The sequence below is a fragment of the Oryzias latipes genome, chromosome 5, assembly GCF_002234675.1.
Source record: "Oryzias latipes chromosome 5, ASM223467v1".
NCBI lineage: Eukaryota > Metazoa > Chordata > Actinopteri > Beloniformes > Adrianichthyidae > Oryzias > Oryzias latipes.
This window is the reverse complement of record NC_019863.2, coordinates 14,126,327-14,149,093: the sequence shown is the minus strand read 5'-3', so window position 1 is coordinate 14,149,093 and position 22,767 is coordinate 14,126,327. Positions and strand designations below refer to the sequence as shown.

The following is a 22,767-nucleotide window of genomic DNA, read 5'->3' as shown; positions in this document are numbered from 1 at the left end:
CCTGATTCACAATGAATGAAATAAAGAAATACATGGATATGCAGTTTTAAGCTAAATTTTCTTTATAAACATGTCCTCCATTATAAAAGAAAGGCTACATGAACCTGTTTAAAATGCTATATTTATTGGAGTGGGTCTTTTTTTTTTTGGAGTGGGTCTTTACATGATTATTCAAAGCTTCCATCCATATATTTTTAAAGCCCTTTCAGGGTCACGGAGTTGCTAGATCCCATCCTGACCACAGTTCAGTGAAGGAGGGGTACACCCTGGATGGTTCGCAAGTCGATCCCAGGGCCACACAGCCCATTCAAAATTTATGAATGCAAACCCAAAGGGTAAACCATCTCCGAGCCATTCACTGCCACTGCTTCGCCCTTGCTGCTTCAGTTACAAGAGTTTTAAAGTCCTGATAACCTTACCCGTTATCCAGATTGACGTCATCATCATCATCCAGGGTCTTCGCTTGAAGATCAGTGTCACTCATATACCCAGACTTGAGGTCATCAACATCAAGATTTTCGATGAGCTCAATGCGGGATGAGCTGCTGAGGCGGCTTGAGCAGCGAGCGGGCATTGTGTGGGCTGTATACGGGGAAGCACTCTTGCCCCCCTGAAATCCACTGCCTGTTGAGGATGGGGCATCCCCAGCCTGCAGACGGGGACTGGACTGGCCGTGACGCCAGGACAGAGGGGAGGAGCGATTGGACATACTGGAAATGCTGCGAGCGTTGGTCTCATCGCTGTCATAGCCCACATTAGTACTGTCCAGACAGCTGCAAAGACACAAGGGGAGAGGTCAGTGTTTTTCATAATTAGGTTTAAAACCATTGTTCTTGTGCAGAATTGCACATAAAAAATTACAGTTGCATTATGCTGCAAAATATTTTATTCTCTGAAATAAAGTCCTTGAACAAAATAATTCATTTGTCATCATCCTAAATGAAGCAATTGTGTCATTTTGTCTTTAGGGGAATTAATTTTGCCATTGAACTCATAAGGAAGGCATTTTAGGAATTAAAAGCTCTCAAAATGGCTTTCAAAATCCAGTGTATTGCTCTTTCTTTGGTCTTGCCATTCAATAAAATTGTCTAAACTATAAAAACATCGTTTACAACACAAGACCTGCAGTCATTTCTCTATATTTTCTTTCCAGTTTTTCTGGCTTTGTTTTGCAAGGTCAGTGTTGAAAATAGGGTTGGGCGATGTCCCTTAAATTGGCCGTTGACGATGTTTGCTGTCAACCATCGGGATGGACGATGACATCGTCGGGGGGGGGGGTATTTTCACATTTTTCGTTCTTATATAACTGCTATTCGTTTTTTTGATTTTTTTCATTTTATTTCCCAACTAATGACTAATCCGCGATGATCCAGTATAAACTGAGGGAAGTGACTTTAACAAAAAAAGTTACAAACAAAATAGAAAAGAAGTAGTCCGCTCCCGCACTTCACTAGTGAAGTGGACCGGGGGAGTGCGGACTTACAGCTTTGTGTTTGATGGGAAGGGGGGGGGGGGGGGTACATGAGCGGTATGTGTGGGAGATTTAAGACTGCGATCCGTCCCGCAGCTCTAGGGGTACAAGCATCCGAACTCAGAACCGGGTCTAAAAGTGTGTGTCTGAGCACAGCTCGGATCGTCAGCACACACAGCGGTTTGAGCTTCAAAGCAGAAATGTCGCTCAGTCCTTAGAAAACATTCAATCAATCACGCGGATTTGTGTTTCCAGTCGTGTCCCGACTAAATAAAGGCTGATGTTATTCTTACATGTTTACGTGCAGCCAGCAAGCAGCACCACCCAAAGCTAATGTTGTTAGCCCGTGTTAGCATACTGCTAATCCTGGCTTCGTTCAGAAAAAGCACTGACCACACGGATTAAAATTCAAATGATGAGCGAACAGGTGTTTCATAATAACCGTAACATTATTAAAAGCAGGTTTAGAAGATCGTTTCGTATATTACCGAGCTGGCATGTCAATGTATATAGCCGCTCGGCGCTGTTTAACAATGTTTATTATTGAATTGTTACATACAATAAAGTTTGAAAAAAAAAAAGCCGCTCGGCGGAGTTTATATCCTTCCGTTTTTCAAACCCTACTGCGCATGTGCGAATGATTTATTCCGACGGAAAGTGTGACCTTAGTGAACGTTTTTATATTCTGAAAACATTTTTCTGGGCCCATGTACACGGTTGGATTCTAATCTGACCATTGATCCCATCAAGATATTTTGTACATGTAACCGCGGCTTATGGTGTCGACTCGCAACGTGGCGGGGGCGTGGCATCACGATGGTGGTCTCTCCATCGGGATGTCAGTCACCCATCACGATGGACGATGATATCGTCCATCGGCACAACCCTAGTTGAAAATGTCCAGCAAATGGCTGGAAGCGTCTCCTGTCTGTTGATTACATAACTAGATGACTAGATGAAACAATTCTCACCCAAATAAATATTCCAAAGCTGAGGTTTGTGGGAGTATTTTTAACCGAGGCTGATGCATAATGGATTAACAGGGGGCAAAACATGCTTGTTTTTCTCAATGAAAGGTTTTGTAGAGCACAATACTTGCTTTGATGTTAAGTCCTTCAGAAGGTCTTCTTTGTTAATGGGGCTGACAACATGAGGCCAAATGTCGCTTTTGGGATTACAAAAACGTATCATCCTTCAATTTTCTAAGCAGCAAAGACAACTTTGAGTTTGAAATGAGTTTAGGCTTTTTGCAGAGGTTTCTTTATTTTTTTGTTTGCATTTACTGTTTGGAAACCTAAAGGCCTATTAATATGTCTTAAATAACACAGATTCACAGGGAAGAGCAACCAGCAGGTGATGTTTTAAGATAGCTGAGGGAGGGGAGGGTGGTCAATGGGGAGTTATCCTCAGAGGAAGTTCCTGAAACACCTGCCGGTGGCAATTTTTATAATTAAAAACAAATCTTGTTCTCCCACAGCAAAGCACCAAACCTGTTACAGGGTTTAGGTTAAAACAAACAGGAGAAAATATTGTATTTCCTTTTGTAACACGGAACATTACCCCTTAACATCTAAACCTTCTTACACTGGGGCCGTTAAAGGAGATGAGGCGAGAACAGGGATTCCTAAAATGAAGCTTTTAAAGTAAACAACAGAAGGTCCATTAAAGACACATGGGAGGCAGATGTACACCAAGCAGTACGTATCTAAGCAACCGAAGTCCAGCTTGTCATGAACTGTGTCCACTCATTTCCTTTCAAGTAAAAAGTAAAATTGAAAAGTTAAACTTCTTTAATTTCATTTGTCTTTTTTTGTTGTTGTTTTCTTTTGGGGTAGCCAATGGTGTAAAAAGTGCAAAAGTAGTGAAACAAGCAAAACGTGAAACATGAAATAAAGTTGGATTGTAGGTACCTGTGGCTCAGCTGTGATCCTCTCAGGCTCGACATTGTATCCTCCAGGTTCTGGCGGAGATCTAGAACATTTTGCACAGTTCGTTTCCTCTGCGACTCAGGGTCTGTAACCAAATAATGTAAGCATTGTTAATAAAAATAAAATACATCCAACATTTTGTGAGTATGTTCTTTGTCCATCTGGTCTTGCAAGGCACCTCTGCTTTGTTTAGGACACTGTCTCACGCATGTTCAGATCATTAGGCAGAAAGATTTGACTCTTTGGGCTGTTTAACTGTGACTGTTCATATAAACTTTTATTGTCAAATATTTAAATGAAACACCAAACTGTCTTCTAGTAACTTGGACACCTGAATGAGTCTCTTCCAATTGTTTTCGATCCAAACAGACATTTTCCGATCTACTGAGAATTTTTTAAGAGTCATTGACCCCAAGTTAGAAAACTGCCACCAAGCTAAATGGCAGGCAGAACAAACTCCCCTCACTTCAGCACATTCAGACCAGTGTTCAGTCCCTGGTTAAGACCAAGTCCAATCAATTCTACTGTGACAATCGAAATGTTATTGCTTGAAGCATGGTAAATGAAGGAATCCACCATATCTAAAAAAAAAAATGCAAGAATTTAGGGTTTTCCTCATGACTGTAAAATCCAAAAGCCGTAGGGAAAGACTGTTCTGAGCATGTAAGACTGGAACAGAGGCAAAGGTTGAAAGAGAAGTGAGCTGCTTTCAAAAGGTAAATGTCAAAGTAATTTAGTTTGAGTATGTAAATGTGAAAAAAGGACCAGCATTATGGAAAAAAACACTAGTCAGATTGAGTAGGTTACAGATTTTAAGATGTCCCTATAAAGTTGCAAGAACTCCAATGTTGCTGCAGAAACACATAAATCCTTCCTTTGCTGTGTAACAGACGTAAAGTATGTCCTATGCTCATGAGGAAAAATACAAATTGAATCTAGTAAAAACTGTTATGTCAACAATATGAAGCTATTCCGTTACAGAAATAGTATAGATGTTCAGCGACTATAATAACATTGGAATACCTTTTTAAAGGCATCTAACAGATGGCTAGGCCATCTTCTCTGACATCTCTTTGTTTTACTTTTGGTTCAAATAATAGGTTAGAATCCAAGTTTGCTGCTTTTCTGAGTTTTACTTTGCAACATCTTCCCTCATCTGTCCAGTTTCGGTTTGGCACATTTCTTCCAGAAGGAGGTTCGGGATTACAGATGTCAAGAAATCTCAAATCATAATAAGCGAGGAAGACCATAGTCGCTGAGTCATGTTAGTTAGTTAAGCTGATCACCTGAAGACAGCACATTAAACTCTTTTTACTCTAGAGTAGACAAAGCGAGTGGATGATGAGCGCCAAAGTAAATACACTCTCATTTGCCTGAAGCAAAAACCTGGTTGTAACAGTCGTTGCAGTTACATTCAGGTAACTTGGGGAGCAGGAACTGTCTTGACCTGTGCTTCATGAAAAAGGTTGTTGTTGATCCTTTTATGTAATTTATTTTCTTGCACTTTCTTGAACAGTGAAAAGGGCAAACGACAAACCACAAAAAATGTAATAATAATAATTTTCAAAGGCATAAACACATCCTAAGTTCAATAATGACACAGTCTAATACTAATGTGCAGTGCTTCCATCGAGCTCTAAATCCAAAAAGAAAATGCCAATAAAAAGATATGGCAGCTCCCAAAATGCATCTAACCAATAACCAGAACGACACATGACCAAATGCATGCATGGTTTTAATTTCAGCCAAATGGCTCCAACAAATGGTTAAAAAAAAGCTCTACTTAAAAGAAGAGCTTGATTTTTCATGCAAGCTCTAAACTCTATCTGTTCTGAGCCTATTTTGTCGTGATTGTAATTAAAATCAGATCAAAACTAATGGCTGACTGCTCCTTACCTTTATTTCCCAACAGCGCATATGAAATAAGGGAAGATATTACTTTGCATTGCCAGGTGAAAAAATGATAAACAAAGCCTACAAAATGTCACCTTGAAAAAAAAAATATATATGCATTTGCACAGTATCAAAAGCATTGACGATTTCGTTCTTCTGTGGAATTTGGATTATCACTTACCCATGTGTTACATCAAGTATGCATCACTGTGACCCTATAGTGTCATGCAGTGCTTTCTGAAGCATAAAGCTATTACAAATAGCACACTTGCAGTTTAAGCTTTGTAATCTTTGATTCCAGAGTTTGGTATTAATTTTTTGAAGTTTGTTTAGATTTAATGTGGAACGACCATCTTGTTTTTATGTATTCTCTATCTCCTAATGTAGGTCTTCATAAATCACACAGATGTGAAACATCTGTTAATAGAAAAGTTATTGAAACAGACACATGCCTAAAGATTCTTACAATATGTGCTACATTTTGAAAGTTGGGTCATGCTGTGCAGATTAAAGCATAACTATGAAAAAAACTTCTAAAGAGGCATTTGGCCCCTAAAAATATTTAAAACACTTTAAAACATTGTCAAAAAGATTATTGATAGTAACTGCTGGATTTTACGCATCCGTGCTTGCTTTTTGTTGGAGTAAAATGATCTTTGGGCTTTTAGAAAAGAGACATTGAGAGACAGAAAAAAATGCTAATTTTTCTGGAAAAAAAAAACAGAAAATGAAAAAATACAAACTAATAAATTATAATACCGGTAATAAAAACAAATTGTGTTTTATTATACAAAGAAGTGCTGTAGAAAATGCATTATTCAACAAACTTCAGTCACAATTTAACATTACTATATCTACAAACGCTTTTATTCATCTTTAACACATACTATTATATTATTAATATATCATTAATTTTGCTTTTGATTTTCATTTAAGAAATGTATACCTGCTGGATGATAATAATGCTTCATGGCAAGGATTATGTATCTTTAAACCACCTCACTAAGCTGTTTGGCCCATAACTTTTTTTTCTCTGTCCAAGATTTAAGAAAAATATCTTGTTTAGCACAAATTACTATTACTATTCTACGACGGAGTTTTATCTCCTTAACTAGATAAAATCTTGTAATTTTACTTTTTCTTTTTTTTTTTTTGGTGGCTCTAAAACTCCGTCTTACTATTCAAAGAAGTCACAAAATCAAAAACAAACCAACTTAAATAAGACTTAAAAAAAACTTAAATACTTAAATAATAATTATATTTGCCATGTAGATTTCTTTGAATTACCTCATCTAAAAATGAACATATTGGATTCTTGCATGACTGCAATGTTGATAAAAATGCTATTCTGCTTCACCAATTTACCTTTTCAGAAATGAGGGCTGCAGCCCTCTGCTGCATTGGTGGAAATCTGAGATGACAGCGCATAAAATCCGGATTGCTCATTCCCCATGTACTGCTCTTCACTATTTTCCATGGAAGTGAATTTATCATTTTAATGGCATGTTAGCTGTTTGTCAAAAAGAAGTATTTACTCCAGAAATAATGACAAGGCCAATGATTCAGCAATGCAAACCAAGGTTTTGATGGACCCTTGGTTTTGAATTTACAAGACAATAGTTGCTGTAATATGAGTAAACAAGCAATCCAGCTATATTTAGAAGACAAAGCATTCCTTAAGGATACTCTTATTTAGACACACCATATTATTAAAGCAGCTAAATGGCATACTGTTTAAATCAGATGTTACGAAGAGGCCACAAAAATCTAAAAAATGAGTTACAGCTATAGACGAGGGTGTGGTGCAGCAAACTACACCTCTGAACCATTAAAAAGGGCATGAAGGCCTTGATGCAGCCATCTGCCCTGTGTTGTTTACAGTTCCTACTAGTACATAATGTGTGACAAACATGTGCTAATGAAGCATGGATAACAGATCAGATCCCTACAGATGTGTTCATTAACATGCACTAGGACATATGCTCTTGTGATGAACATTAGGATATGCATGCTGGTATGTAATATGGTTATAGGACATCTTTTTGCGCTGAAATTACAGCACTTTGTGAAAATTAGAAAATCTGTCATCAAATCCATGACAATGTTAAACACTTGATCTTTTTTTTGTAACTTATGAGGTTTTAATGTTTAGGTTGTTTTATATGACAAATGTGTTAAAAGGACTTAAAATCCTGAATAAATGTGTGAAGATAATCAAAAATAATGTTTTTTCTGCAAGGATACAAGTAAATATTCAGTACCTGTACGTAGAAATGAATGTTTTCCATGATGGAAACGCCATAAGGGTAAAGTCCCACTACAATTGTCTTTGGATTTATTGTAAAAACTTTCCTAATGGTCTTTTAATTATGATTATGCTGTCTCTGAGCAAAATCTAAAAAACTATTGAAAAAATGTGAATTTCTGGGACAGTTTCTGCAGAGTGGCAGTAGTTACTAAAAAATTCAATGTTTTTCAGTTCTGCCCAAAACTAAAAATCAAATTGTAGGCAGAACTGTTGGTATGGAGTAAGCTTCAGCTCATTTCCCATGATCCCTTTGCACTCTCTCCCACAAGCTTACAGCCTCGAGCTAACATTACCAGTGCATAAAAATGGTGAGCAATATTGGCACTATCCGAACGTACAGTTTTGATTCAGATGCCAGCTCAGAGAAGTAAAAGGAAGACATATATGAATTTATTCGTCTGCAAATGGATGCATCGGAATGGAGCAGAGCAGGAGTTCATGGCCTGCCAAATACAGTTTGTTACATAATAACATTTTTTTTCAAACTGTATTTTTTCGTACAATTTGAATAAAGAAATATTCAAAAACACAGTTTAAACTTAATTTTCCTTACATATGTCCCCCATCATGACAAAAATGCTACAAGAGCATGTTAGTAACACCAGAAACATAATTTTCTTGGAATGGGGCTTCTACAGAAAGAAAGCAGTTTTTATGCTATTTGTAATGCAGTACTACTGAAGTTGTAAACCAGTCGGAGCTCCACAGATGAACAGAGCTGAGAGGGGGAGGCTAAATGTGTGACCCAAATGAAATCTGTGTTGCATGATCTTTCTCTTTTCTTTGCTTTTTTTTCAGTTTGTTTGATAACACATATAGCAGTGGATCAAGCTTTGGGTATAACATTACAGTTTTTGGCAAATAGAGAATCTGTTTGAAAAATGTCATAATAATCCCCAGGAAAACCTGTAATCAGCAAGACATGTAATAGAGAAACAACAACAGTTCACACATGCAGAGACACCAGCATAAGCATGTCAAGCTGTGAGAGGAAGAACAATAGAGTGCCATGATGGTCGAAAAAGCATGCACCATCACACAAGCTGTTGAGCTTGAGCTGCATTTGTTGACACTGTCAGAGGAGCAACCTGCCTCCTAAGCACAAGGATGTGTTTCAGTAAGCTCTGAAACATCCATAATGGGAAAGTATGGCCCTGCAGCATTAGGTAGGTGTTATATGGCTGTCGTATCAAAGGGGTGTGTGGTTGACTTTGAAAATTGCATAGAACAGAGCAAATGGTGTGCCTTGATTTTCAAAAGGGGGCGGGGACTTCTGAACTCACCTAAAATTTGACTAAATAGCAGCTGCTCCAGGTCTCCCAGCACTGTCACCACCAGCTCCGGGTCCACCTTTAAGAAGGGCTTGTCTCCTCCTTCTTCCTCCTGACTTTTGGAACCAGATTCCCCTCCAGCTCCAGTGCCAGCTTTTTTCACATGGCCCTTTGCCTTGCTAGAGAGGATCTCATCATCTGACTTTCCATCCTCAGGTGCTTTGCTCAACGGCTTCACCTCAGCATAAGGGGCACGAGGAATTCGGCTCTGCTTGCTCGGAGCGGAGGGAGCAGCTAGAGGGCTGAAGGGCTTAGGCTTGCCCTGGAAGAGTGACTGTTCAGATTTGGAGAGATTTCGGGAGAGATGGACACCCCCTCCAGCACTGCTGCCACCTCCTGCTGTCTTTGGCTTGCTCATCTTGCTCTGCCCTGCTCCTGTCTTTGCAATGTCATCGCACCACTTCGGCTCGTAAAGGTGCAGCTTCTTCTCAGCATCAGTGAGGATAGCCAGGTTTGTCATAGACCTCTGCTTGCGAAGGTTGGATGGTACTGGTATTTTGCCCTCAGAACTGCCCGCTCGGTAAACCTTTAGTTCACCTCGTGGTGTGCTTTGGGGCAGTCCAGACTTAGCCCTCTTGACTGCCATGCCCACTCCTTTCCCATCTCCTTGGCTGTAAGCCTTGGTGCTATCGGTCCTTTCCATTATTGGTCCTCCTATACCTTTTACACTAGTGCCAGGCACGCCTCCTGCATGACAGCGTATCAAAAAGCATGAGGATGGAGAAAAGAACCGTCCTTACACCCTTCTTCTTGTTTGAAATCACAGAAAAAATGTTGGTTCCAGGTCAGTCTTGCAGCCTCTCTTTTCCTCCTCTCTGTCTTCCTTTCTCTTCCTCACCGGCTGCTGCAGCTGCTGCTGTTGCAGTGCTGCCCAGGCGCTCCTTTATCCCCTTTCCTTCTCTTCTCCTCCGTTTTTTCCACTCTCCTCCCTTCTGCACACCCTCCTGCTCTCTAACTGCGCAGCGGCAGTATGACAGCGGTGGCAGACGCAACAGCGCTCCCTCCTCCCCCCTGCTCTCTGCTGCCTCCCCTCGCCTCCACCTCATCATCCCTCCTCCTTTGGTCATGTTCGTTCTTCATTTAATGAGGTTTGGCCATTTCTCAACAGAATCTGTCAATTAGAAGGGGGCAATGAGAATGTAGCCTTTAAAAAGCAGGCACCCTCTAGCAGACCATGTTCTGCCATCATCTTTCACAAATCCTTTGTTCTCCCCCTCCCCCTCTACACCTCCCGTGTTCAATACACTTGATGTATGAATCGTGCTGGTTATTAATATATGAGGCAACACACATTTAGATCTGTAGGGATGTGATATATAGAATATATAATCACTGTTAAACCCTACACAATGTAACAACCAGTGCATCCAGATTATCTCTTGATCCTGTCTCAGCTTCCATACGATATCTATTTGACATTTAAGGATGGATAAATCATGCTAAAGGAGTGATGTGTTGGGGCTGTACAAAACTGTAATTCTCTGCCAAAAAAAAAAAATAGGGGGGGAAAAGATAAAAAGCATTTTGTTTTCTGTTTGCGTATAAGTGAGGAGAGATTGCATTTATGACAGCAGTTTGTCTCAAAATCTGTAAGTTCACTTCAGCAGGCTGAGCGAATCACAAGATGTGCCAGTGGAAGTAACACACCCAAAACCACATGTTTGGAATGTCCTTATGGTTTTGCATGCACAGCAAAGTGCAGACAAATCCTAAATTGAAAATCCAGTCACATTATTCTGGGCAGGACTTTTTTTTTTTTTTTTTTGCTGACTAACCAGTTCAAACATCTTTTAAGGTTTAGTGCACAAACTTCCTCAGGAAGAGGCAGGAGGCACTGCAGCTCTCACATGCCCTCCATGGAAATAGACCTTACTCGTTGCCTGCATTGTGCGTGTACAGCCACCAATGTTGTGTACAAACAGCTGAATCTCTTCAAACTGATTGCTTTTGAATCAAGACATCAACATTAAAAGGGTATTTTGTTTTTCAAAATAAAGCAAAAGTGGTTTGTATCTATTGGTCACTTAGTTTCAACGGTCAAAGGCAAACTCCCTATCACAGTCAGTTTCAGGAAACACTTGACCAGGTTTTTTATATGGCTGTCCCGACACTTGGGGTTGCTCAAGGGACTGTAAACACTTTTCTGGCAATAACCCATGTGTAAACAATGTCAAGACTTGTTCTTCGTCATCATCAGTTTACTCCCCATGCAGCTGACTCCTGATCACTGACAGGACCGTTCCCTCATTATGCAAAGATCAGCTGATCTGCTTCAGAGAGCAGGAATTTCTTTACAAAATCTTGCAGGACAAAATCCTGAGGGTCTTCCTGGTCAAATGAACCTTGAAGAAATCTTAACATCTGAGTTTCTTCCGGTATGAATTGTCTATTTTATTAAACACCTTTTTAGTGTCTAAAAAGAATTCATTTATCTGTTTTTATACCCTCTTCCTAATTATTAGGGTAACATGGTGGGGCATGACCTATAGTATCAGCAAACAAAGGCAGAAGTCTGGAACTGGTTAGTGCTAATTACTAAATGCCAGAATGTGAAAACTACCCTCAGAATGCTCAATGCTGTGCTATGACATTCGAAGCAAAATGCTAATCTTACCCCATCCTCATCAATAACTTCCTTAATGCATTTTAAAACAAAACAAACAAATCTCCTTTAGTAAAAAAAACAAAACTGTTTATTCTCTTAAAGCAGAAACTTATCGTCCTCAGTTGATCTACAGGGGGAGAGGAGTTTAGCAGAGTCTTTTCCTTTTAAAAAAAAATCTGGATTTTAACCATGTTCTCCAGCTGGCCGCATGAGTGACTCCATGTGTGCATGCACCCGTGTGTGTGTGTGTGTGTTTGTTATATCCCCACACATAGTAAATTACGCAGCTGTTTGTTGTGCTTTTCCCTGACCGGCATATGTAATCACTTTTGTGCTGCTAAGCAGCCATGACGCAATGACCTCAATGACATTAGGAAGTCCAGTACGTGCTGTAAAGGGAAAAACCACATACAACCTGATTCACAGAGCTTAGGGTACACTGTCATTAAAGAAATGGTCCCAAATTATTTTGGAGCAAGGCAGCAACACCCATTCAGAACATTTATAGCTTGGTAAAAAAGGTATAATTAGAGAAGAACCAGCCATTATTTTGGAATGAAAGTGAGTATTAGGAGCCATGTGTGTAATAATCAAAGCATTTTTTAACTCCTGCCGCCAGTATCATCCCACTTTTTTCTTTGTCTTGTCACTGAACAACATTTTCTAAATCTCGTCATCTTAGTATTTTTTTTTAACAAAAGAACTTTATTTGTTTCAGAGAAAGTCTTTTATAAGGGAAAACTCCATTGGCACATCCTTGAGTATAAACATATTGTATAAAGACATACAGAATATTTTATTATGTTCAAATAATACATTTTTCCCCACTCTTCCTCTTATTCTGGGTAATTGCTTGTGGGTTATTTTTACTCAAGAACTATCTATTAGTGGTTGTTCACTGAACAGTACACTTGCTGTAATTGTTGACAACAGTATGTTTTTAATCTTAAAGCCTTAGATTTTGGATTCTCTTAAATGTTAAATCCACAAAAAACTGCAGAGTTGGACAGTTCTATCTTTGGAGAGGATGGTCTAGTGCAGAGGACTTGCTCTTCCTCGGCCACTTCCTCCAGTTCTTGCAGGGGGATCCCAAGGTGATGCCAGGCAAGCCAAGACACAGTCTTACCAGTGTGTCCCAGGTCTTCTCCGGAGTCTCTGGCCAGTGGAACATCGCCTGAACACTTCACAGGGAGGCGACCAGGAGGCATCCGGACAAGATGTGTGAGCCACCTCAACTACTTCCTCTCAATGTAAAAGAGCAGCGACTTTACTCGGAGCTAGATTAGGGTCTCCAGGTGACCGAGCTTCTCACCCTACGGAGGAAGCTCATTTCAGCCGCTTGTATTTGGGGCCTCATTCTTTCAGCCATTACCCAGAGCTCATGACCATTTAGATGAGTGCTAGAACTAAGATTGAAGGTTAAATTGAGAGCTTTGCTTTCGTGCTTTACTCTCACCACAACAGACCGGTACAGCATCCTCAAAATAGCTGACGCCGGCCCAATCCACCTGTTGATCTGACACACTAATCTTCCTTCATTTGTGAAAAAGACCACAAGATACTTAAACTCCTCCACCTGGGGCAGGAGCACTCCACCCACTCAGAGAGGACAAACTACAGGCATACAGAGGACAATAAGGCCAATGCCTTATTTTCCTTTGTAATTGAGATGAATTAGAATATCCTAATCAAAGGTCATTCCAGGTCATTTTTTTAAAGTAGGTTTTTGGACATATTGGCATTCAAATTTAATTCAATTTGAGCAACAGGGGTGCTACATGGTGGTGTAGGGGTTAGTGCTCCAGTTTCACAGCAAGAGTTCAAATGGGTCCTCCCTGTGTGGAGTTTGCATGTTCTCCACGGAGATGCACACGTTTTATCCAGCACTCTGGCTTTTCCACTCAATCCACAAACATGTCTCTAAGGTAAATTGATGGTTTAGAAAAATTGCCCCTTAGGTGTGCCACAAAATGCCCCACTTTGAGAGTGTGAGGTTGTGCAACCCCGCAATGAACTGGCAAACTGTCCAAGGTGTACCCTGTTTTTGCCCAGCAGTGGATGGGATAGGCTCCAGCAGCCTCTTGACCCCTGTTACGACCCCGGGGTGTGGGAGGGAAAAGGGAATCAGCAATACAACAGATCTGTATTAACTGATTTATTCGGAGCAGTAAGCTACAACTGGTTCCGTCACACAGATATCCTCCCACATGGGATCACAACGTGATGTAGACACAGTTGACAATAATCAAAGAACATACGCCCGTAAAAAGAAGCATTCAGACATAGCAAGGATAAGTAGAAATCATTCTAAGGTGTCAAGAACCGAAACGAAACACAAATAAGTGCACAGAACACAAATGGCGAGCTGAAGAGTCAGCCGCCCTGGTGCTTGGGCCACGTCAGCTTATGTGTCCGTGCCTCCAGCGCAGAGGGGCGGGGCCGACGCTGTAGATGGAGTGACAGGCCAACCAGGACGACGAGGCAATGACGTCCAACCTAGAAGAAAGGAGATGGGCCGATCGCCTCCCAGATACCACCGCGTTCAATTAACATAACTAATAACCCAAAACAAGAAGAAAGCTCATCCACCCCAAAAGACTCGGCACGTAACACCCTCCCCCTTAAGATCTGGACGCCGGGTTACCCGGTGACCTCATACCCTAGACAAAGCGTCAGCAAGTACATTGTCAGACCCCTTCTTGTGACGAATTTCCAGGTTAAAATCCTGGATCACAAGTGCCCACCGCATAAGACGTTGATTGTGGTTGTACATACTTGACAGAAACGTGAGTGGGTTATGATCAGTATAAACCAGAACAGGAACAGCACTCGACCCGAGGTAAACCTCAAAGTGTTGCAGAGCCATCAACAGGGCTAAAGTCTCTTTCTCAATGGTGGAATAGTTGATCTGGTGCTTCGCAAATTTACGCGAGAAATAGCAAACGGGGTGGTCAATTCCCTCAGAATCCTCCTGTAAGAGTACCGCACCAGCAGCCACACCACTTGCATCCACCTCCAATTTAAACGACTTTGAAAAATTCGGGGCAGCTAGTACTGGGGCATGGGTGAGGAGGGTTTTTAAAGAATCAAAGGCGTGTTGGCATTCTGGGGTCCAGGTGAAGGCCGTAGATGGACTGAGAAGATGCGTCAGAGGATAAACAACTGCGGAAAAGTTACGACAGAAGGCACGATAATATCCTGCCATTCCTAGAAAGCGGCGAAGTGCTTTGCGAGTAGAAGGGGGAGGAAACCCGACTATAGCAGATATTTTCGCGTCTACCGGCCGCACCTGTCCCTGACCTACTTCTCTCCCTAAATAAATAACCGTAGCTTTGCCAAAGTCACACTTAGCCAAGTTTAGAGTAAGTGAAGCTTTGGCCAGCCGTGCAAATACCTCACCGAGCACTTGTACATGTTCTTCCCAAGAGGAGGTGTGGATTATGAGATCATCTAAATATGCGTTGCAATTTTTCAAATCAAATAACAGAGTGTTAATTAGCCTTTGGAAGGTTGCCGGAGCATTACACATACCAAAGGCCATGACTTTATACTGAAGGAAATGATCAGGTGTGACGAAGGCAGAGATATCCGAGGCACAAGGTGTAAGGGGAACTTGCCAGTATCCTTTTAACAGATCCAGTTTTGTGACATATTTGGCAGTACCCAAATTGTCCACACAATCCTCCATACGCGGTAAAGGGTAAGAATCGGGAATAGTGACCTTATTTACTTTACGAAAATCGGTTACGAACCGGCGCGAGCCATCCGGCTTCACCTCCAGGAGACAAGGAGAACTCCAGGGGCTGGAACTAGGTACTGCTAACCCATTTTGGAGGAGGTAGTCTGTTTCAGTCTTCATAATCTCACGCTTGGTGACGTTTAAGCGGTAGGGATTCTGTTTTATTGGCCGGGCTGCTCCTACATCTATGTCATGTTCAATGACCGTAGTCCGAGTTGGCACATCCTGAAATAAGCAGGAGTAGCGATCGAATAAAGAGACCACATCTCGTTGTTGGTCAGGGGATAAATGGGGCAAAAGAGTCGGCAGTCTGGTTAATAACTCAGAGTTAGATAATCGGGCGCCGAGATGAGCTGAAGGAGGGAAGCGGAGCCCATCATCCTTAAGAATGGTACCTTCGGTTGTAATAGGGATGCAACAGCGCTCCACCGGAATGTCTTTGCACGGCTCAGCCTCGGCACCTCTGGGAAAATACTTCTTCAGCATATTTATGTGACACACACGATGTTTTCGACGTCGTTCCGGAGTGGCTACAACATAATCAGTCTCACTCAGCCGCTCAGTAACAGCGTAGGGACCACTGTAGTGAGCGGAAAAGGTCGCTCCCGGAGAGGGAAGCAAGACCAGTACTTGTTCGCCAGCATGAAACTGCCGAGGCTCCGCTGACCGATCATAATTCGCTTTCATGGTTGATTGAGCAGCAGACAAAGATTTCCGTGCCAACTCATTGGCTCGGTGAAGACGTTCACGAAAGCAGCTAACAAAATCCAATACGTTTTCAGGGGAAGGCGGTGCTAAAAAACGGTCCTTTAAAGACTTAAGGGGCCCACGGGGTGTGTGACCGAACACTAATTCCGCCGGACTAAACCCGAGGGATTCCTGATTAGCTTCACGGGCTGCAAATAACAGGAACGGGATGCCTTCATCCCAATCATTCTCCGTCTGAAGACAATATTTCCGCAACATGGACTTTAACGTCTGATGCCACCGTTCCAGAGCACCCTGAGACTCAGGATGGTAGGCGCTAGACACAACGTGTTGGATGTTTAGCGTTCGAAGGACCTGTTGGAAAATTTTAGACAAAAAATTTGTTCCCTGATCTGACTGGATTACACGGGGCATGCCAAAAATGGAAAAAAACTTTGTCAATGACTTCACGATGGCACGGGTAGTTATGGTACGTAGCGGCACTGCCTCTGGGAAACGAGTGGCGGCACACATGATGGTGAGTAAATATTGATTCCCATGTTTGGTCCGAGGCAAAGGGCCGACACAGTCAACTATAACCCGTTCAAAAGGCTCCCCTACCACGGGAATCGGACGTAATGGAGCGGGGGGGATCTTTTGATTTGGTTTTCCAGTTAGTTGACAAATGTGACAATGGCGACAATAGTTTGCTACATCGGCTTTAATGCCTGGCCAAAAAAAATGCTGCAAAATGCGCCGGTAGGTTTTTCGAACCCCAAGATGGCCCGACCACACACTTTCGTGGGCCATGGCTAAAATGGAGGGTCTATAAATAGCAGGAATTACCACTTGAAGAACCTGATCACTGCTAGAAACTACTGAAGGCCACCTGCGCAACAGCAGATCATCCTCCATGAGATAAACTCCCTCCCCTTTTACCTGAGTAGCATCCATCGCCCTAGAAAAATATTGTCTTAGGGTCGGGTCGGCCTTTTGCTCCGCACCAAGACGGGCACGATCCACAGGCAGAGGCACCTCCTCTACTGCGGACGCTCCAGACTCCGGAGTTTCAGCGGCTTCCTGAGTGTCAGCCTTCCTGTCGGGGTCATCTGCGAAAGCTGACATTAAGATGGAGTCAGACAGGTTAATATCCTCACCCTTACGGGCCTGGGCACGAGTAATAACACAACTGGGAAAGATACTAGAAGGCTGTGTGACGTCAGTGGGGGGGGGCCCGTTGGCCACTTCCAGGGTAGGAGTCACCTTTCCTCCCGCGATGTCATTACCCATTAGAAACGTGACTCCTCCCACTGGAAGCTCCGGGCATACAGCCACAGGGAAAACCCCGCTGATTAATTCAGACTGCACCTGTACTTTGTGTACTGGCCGTAAAACATAACCCATCTCAACTCCCCGTAAAATTGCACCATACCCACAGGTAGATTTATCAGAGAAGGGTAAGACAGAGGCCAGTATAACAGACTGTGAACAAGCCGTGTCACGTAAAATGTGCACGGGACAACAGTTATTTTTATCACCCACCAAAGACACCCAGCCGTCAAAGACAAACGGCTTAAAACACTCCTCAACTCCATCTGACTTAATGTCAACTTTCACGACACCCACACCTTTAGGCGGCGACAGTTTAGGCTGTTCCTTATGTTTGAGTGCAAGGCAATCAGCAATGACGTGTCCCGGTTTGTGGCAGTAAAAGCAACACCTCTCCTCCTTCTGGAAAGCAGGAGCCGGACACGACCGATAACTGTTCACCGAAGTCGGGCTTACACCCTCAGAGGACACAGGAAAGGCAAATTTATGTGTCAAAACATACTCATCGGCTAACACAGCCGCAGAAGAAAGCGTGTTCACCTTCTGTTCGTTTAAATACACAACAACACGTTCAGGTAGACACTTTTTAAACTCCTCCACCAAAATTAGTTCACGAAGAGAGTCATAATCGGCAGCATCACAAGCGGCAATCCATTTATCAAATAAAAGCCCCTTTTCCCTCGCAAACTCCGTATGGGTACAAAGGGTTCCTTTTTTCAGGTTCCTGAACTTCTGCCGATAAGCTTCAGGTACCAGTTCATACACTCTTAGTATGGCAGCTTTAACGCAGTCATACTTCAGGCTGTCTTCCAAAGAAAGAGCCGAAACAGCCTCCTGAGCTTTTCCATGCATCTTACACTGCAGTAGTAGAGCCCAAACTTCCGAAGGCCACTGCAGAGCAGATGCAATGCGCTCAAACACCCCAAAATAGGCATCCACCTCGGACTCACGGAAGATCGGTACTAGGTTAATGTACTTACTAATGTCAAACACAGCTGGATGTTGGGACAGGGGAGGAGCGGCCGGCGCGCCGCTGTGCTGATCCTCGGCTATCCCTGCGGATGGTCCCCCCTGCTGGGCGGACAGCTCCAGCTGACGGATGCGCACAGCTGTGTCGGCCTCAATCTCGAGCTTCCGGATCTGGAGCTGAAGGTCGCGCTGCGCCTGCTCGTGCTTCTCCCGAGCCTCCAGCTCGAGTCGAGCCAGGCGCACCTTGAGCCGCGCCCCCTCTCCGGAGCCAGCAGCACCATCCGGAGAAGAGGAATCATAACGGGGGAGCGTGAAGGGCGTCTTTACCTTCGGTTTGCACTCACCTGCTCCCCTGGCCGCATCATCCTTATCCTTGGGCGTCACCAGAGCAGATCGCCCAGACAGCGTCACCAGATCCAACTCCTCCAGCCTGGTCACTATAAGGGACTTCAATTCCCGCTTTCGTGTATGACCGCCAAACGTGATGCCGAAGTGGGTGGCTATTTTCACTAAGTCGTCCTTAAGAAAACACTCCAACGCTTCCACGGACGGGTTTCCTAGGAAATCGGCCAAATCAAAGGGCGAAGGCATTGCTTCCTACCGCCGTAAAATAAGAAATGAATGAATGAATGAATCCAGAGTAAACTAGGGACACCGCCCACTCCTATAAAGGGCGTGAGCGGATGTATCCCGGGCGAGCCCCCACTTGTTACGACCCCGGGGTGTGGGAGGGAAAAGGGAATCAGCAATACAACAGATCTGTATTAACTGATTTATTCGGAGCAGTAAGCTACAACTGGTTCCGTCACACAGATATCCTCCCACATGGGATCACAACGTGATGTAGACACAGTTGACAATAATCAAAGAACATACGCCCGTAAAAAGAAGCATTCAGACATAGCAAGGATAAGTAGAAATCATTCTAAGGTGTCAAGAACCGAAACGAAACACAAATAAGTGCACAGAACACAAATGGCGAGCTGAAGAGTCAGCCGCCCTGGTGCTTGGGCCACGTCAGCTTATGTGTCCGTGCCTCCAGCGCAGAGGGGCGGGGCCGACGCTGTAGATGGAGTGACAGGCCAACCAGGACGACGAGGCAATGACGTCCAACCTAGAAGAAAGGAGATGGGCCGATCGCCTCCCAGATACCACCGCGTTCAATTAACATAACTAATAACCCAAAACAAGAAGAAAGCTCATCCACCCCAAAAGACTCGGCACGTAACAACCCCAAAAAGGATTAAGCAGGTTTGAAAAATGGATGGATAGATTGAGCAACAGGTGATGTAGTCGTTTTAATCCCAGTCCCAAAGTGCTGTTTTCCATTTTCTTTGAGCCAGTGGATGATGCTCAAGTATTATTCCAGATTAGTTAAACACATCTTGTACGGACAATAAGCAGGGAGTAGTTCAGGGGTGTCTAAAAAACAAGCAGGTCTCTTGAAAATAAGTGTGGTAGATCACTGCTTCAAACTGACTAAATAAAGCAAGTGTGCTTTGTTACACAATTTAAGAATCATTCTGTAGCTCTGTAAGTAGAGCAGTAACTTAGGTATGGGCTGAAATCAATCAGGGCTGCTCCCATACAGCCTGAATTGGTTAAGTATTGTGCCAATTTGAAATATTATACATTGAGCATGTTTTTCATCAGCAACATGCTCACTTTCAAAGTATCAATGGCCAACATTTCTTTTTTACTAAATTTACTTTGATGTATTGTGTTAAATGTAAATGTGGAGCTTGTTTGTCTAGTGTTGAAGTCTGATGGTTTATAATGTGATTCTCCTGAAAAAAAAAGTAAATCATTTTGACGGTTGAACTGTAAGAAAGAAGCAATTGGAATCAACATCAGGATAAAAAAAACAGGAAAACATTCTCATTAGCTGTGATCTAAAGTTTGATTATACTGGAAGCAGGTCAGGGTGAACTTGCTCAATGTGAATGAGGTTTTGTTAGAAAGGTTGAATTCATGTCTCACAGAGGAGGACTTTCTGAAAGTGGAGTAATTATATAGTAGTATGATCTTTCACCAGAAATCATACATAAGCTATATTTCCACTCTGCTTATAATTTAATCATCCTCAATTGAAATGATAACATCTTGACAAATTTCTGTTCTCTAAGGTTGCAGATTAAATTTCATATCTTCTGTCTGACCATGAGTTTTGTCTGAGGTCAGATAGACTCCCCAAAAAAAGCAAATGAAAACTGAATCTGCCAGCAACCACTTAGTTGCTCAGTTTCGCTTCTATCCTTTTCCAACAGAGGACCACTCAGGTACTGGCTCAGAGTTTCCCTGGGGAGGTGAGCTTGAGCCTCTCATCTCTGATGTATAAAGATAATCAAGATGCCATTTAAACACCAGACGGTTCAAAATGATTTTTTTTTTTTTCAAATAGGTTGCTCTCATTATCCTCTGACAAATTGTAATACAAAGCAATAAAAGGGTTTCACCTCATCTCAAAATTAGATAAAATTGATTAATCTGTGTTACCTACTATGCCTATCCTACTACTACTAACCATGCTATACCTACTACTGCTATGGAATGAAAATCATATTTAAAATAAAAACCCAGATAAAACAAACCACCTTACGCCTTATATGTTCTGTAAATGTGTATTAAAAAATGAGCTACATACTTTGGGCTGCACAGAAGCATAAACATAAGTCAGTGACAGCTAGATGGTCAAAAAACTAAAGGTACACAGAGACATGAATATAATATAACTATCTTAGTATCCTTGTAGTCATTTGCAAATGCAAATGTTTTATAATATAGACTAAACATAAAATATATAGCCCAATGATGGATAATCCTCAACAACGGTAATGGAACTCTATCCCTGATCTTGAACTCCAAAAGCAAATCTTTCTAGAGGGGGGAATATGAGGTAAACTAAAGTTATCTACTCCCAGTTATCTAGGAATTCTTTTCAGGAAAGCAGATAACACAGTACACATAAACTCTGTTTGTACGTATCTAATTGTTGAGTCTGGGATCAATGTGTGTTTTATGATCTGAGTTAATTAATGCAGATTTAACATTCTACATATTCCTTCTGGAATTTTTTGCTCAAATTCCTCAAAAAAGCATCAGAAATTTGGAGGATAGATACTGCTATTTATTGTTTTCTTTGAATGAATGCATGTAAAACTAAAAGAACAACCATGTTTTTCAATATACACTGTTTTTATTTTTTGTATGGTTGTTGCATTTTTGTAAGTGTGTGATTCAACTGGCCTTTGCCAGCTCTTCTCTGTTTGGCGGCCTCTTTCCCCATAAGCAAATGATTTGAACTAGAACTGACCAATTTCCCACACAGACACACGCCAATCTCACTTTTGAAGTGTTTTATTTTGGTCTGCGGTTAAAACTATTATCTTGGAGTCAGTTGCATCTGTTTCCTTCCCTAATCAATACGGCCCATTTACAGTGGTGCTTTAATCATGTAATCCCTCTTTAATTGGATTTAATTGATTGAGTTGTGCTTGCATGTGCTAATCACGCGCCATCTTCATTCAGAGATGTTCCTCTAGTGTAATGACATATTGACAAAGCTAAAAACAAGCTACAGTTAAGTCTCTTGATTACCAAGATAGGGCTCCTATTAGGATAAACCGTAAGCTCTTCCTCAGCTCCTAGACAGCAAAGACATCAATTAGGACATTTTTTAATTTTGGTCTCCTATCAGCTACATTTAAAGCAAATAAAAAACTGCTCGATTAAGCTTGCTGTATAAAAAGAGAGAATTAGTTTTCCTTTTTCCAGAGGACTAGTCTCCTTCCATAGAAAGGAAATTTGCCCTTTCTCAGATCTGAATGAACACAACAGGTGGAAATGAAGGAAGTCCTTGTTATGAGTTGGTGCCATTGTGGTGAGAACAAATGCCATGCTGAACAGAACAGTGTGAACAGCTAATCTACTGAAGAATGTCACCAAGAAGTTTCACAACTGGAAGAAAACTTTGAGCAAAAGTTTTCTTTTTTGAATCCAAAATTATAAAATATGTGTGATATAATAGATGTGGATGTCCAAAGAGAGTAAAACTTCAAAAGTAAGATTCATTCTAGCCTGAGAATAATTGTAATCTATTGAATTCATGGCATCACAAACTGGGACAAATTGTGAAATTGCACCATCTTCTTTAGTGGTGATATATTTTCTAAACTGGGGAGTGGATGTGAAAACCACCAACATGAATTAAAATAAAAATCTTTTAAAATAGCTGGTATGGTTGTGATTATTGGAATAGATGGGATCTTTAGTGTTTTACAGATGATCGTCACATGGTATTTAAAAAAACTGATGTCTCGGATTATTATTCATTATTATTTTAAATTCTGAAAATCTGTTAATAATACATTTTTGATATGTGTTTTCCTCAGAATGAGTAGAATTTAAACACATGATACATTTGAAAATGTATGAGCGGACGGATTCTCAGTTTGCCAGCACCTTCAGACGGTAAAGCTTCCTGGAAAGTTAAACAAAGGGTACTTTT

General features: G+C 41.8%; 1 protein-coding gene across 15 annotated transcripts in view; it reads right to left on the bottom strand.

Annotated features, from left to right (window-relative positions):
- The window catches only part of nav1 (neuron navigator 1), a 79,900-nt gene that overhangs the window by 43,893 nt on the left and 13,240 nt on the right, over positions 1–22,767 (bottom strand). For 13 of the 15 annotated variants that reach the window (XM_020703229.2, XM_011474992.3, XM_020703231.2 and 10 more), the window contains exons 4-5: positions 3,382–3,484; positions 420–773 (exon numbers count right to left, since the gene is read on the bottom strand). In XM_020703229.2, the coding sequence (XP_020558888.1) occupies positions 420–773; positions 3,382–3,484 (457 nt within the window). Of the gene's footprint in view, positions 1–419; positions 774–3,381; positions 3,485–8,883; positions 9,855–22,767 lie in introns of those variants that run through there. The other 2 variants (XM_020703240.2, XM_020703241.2) reach the window with 2 other exon arrangements.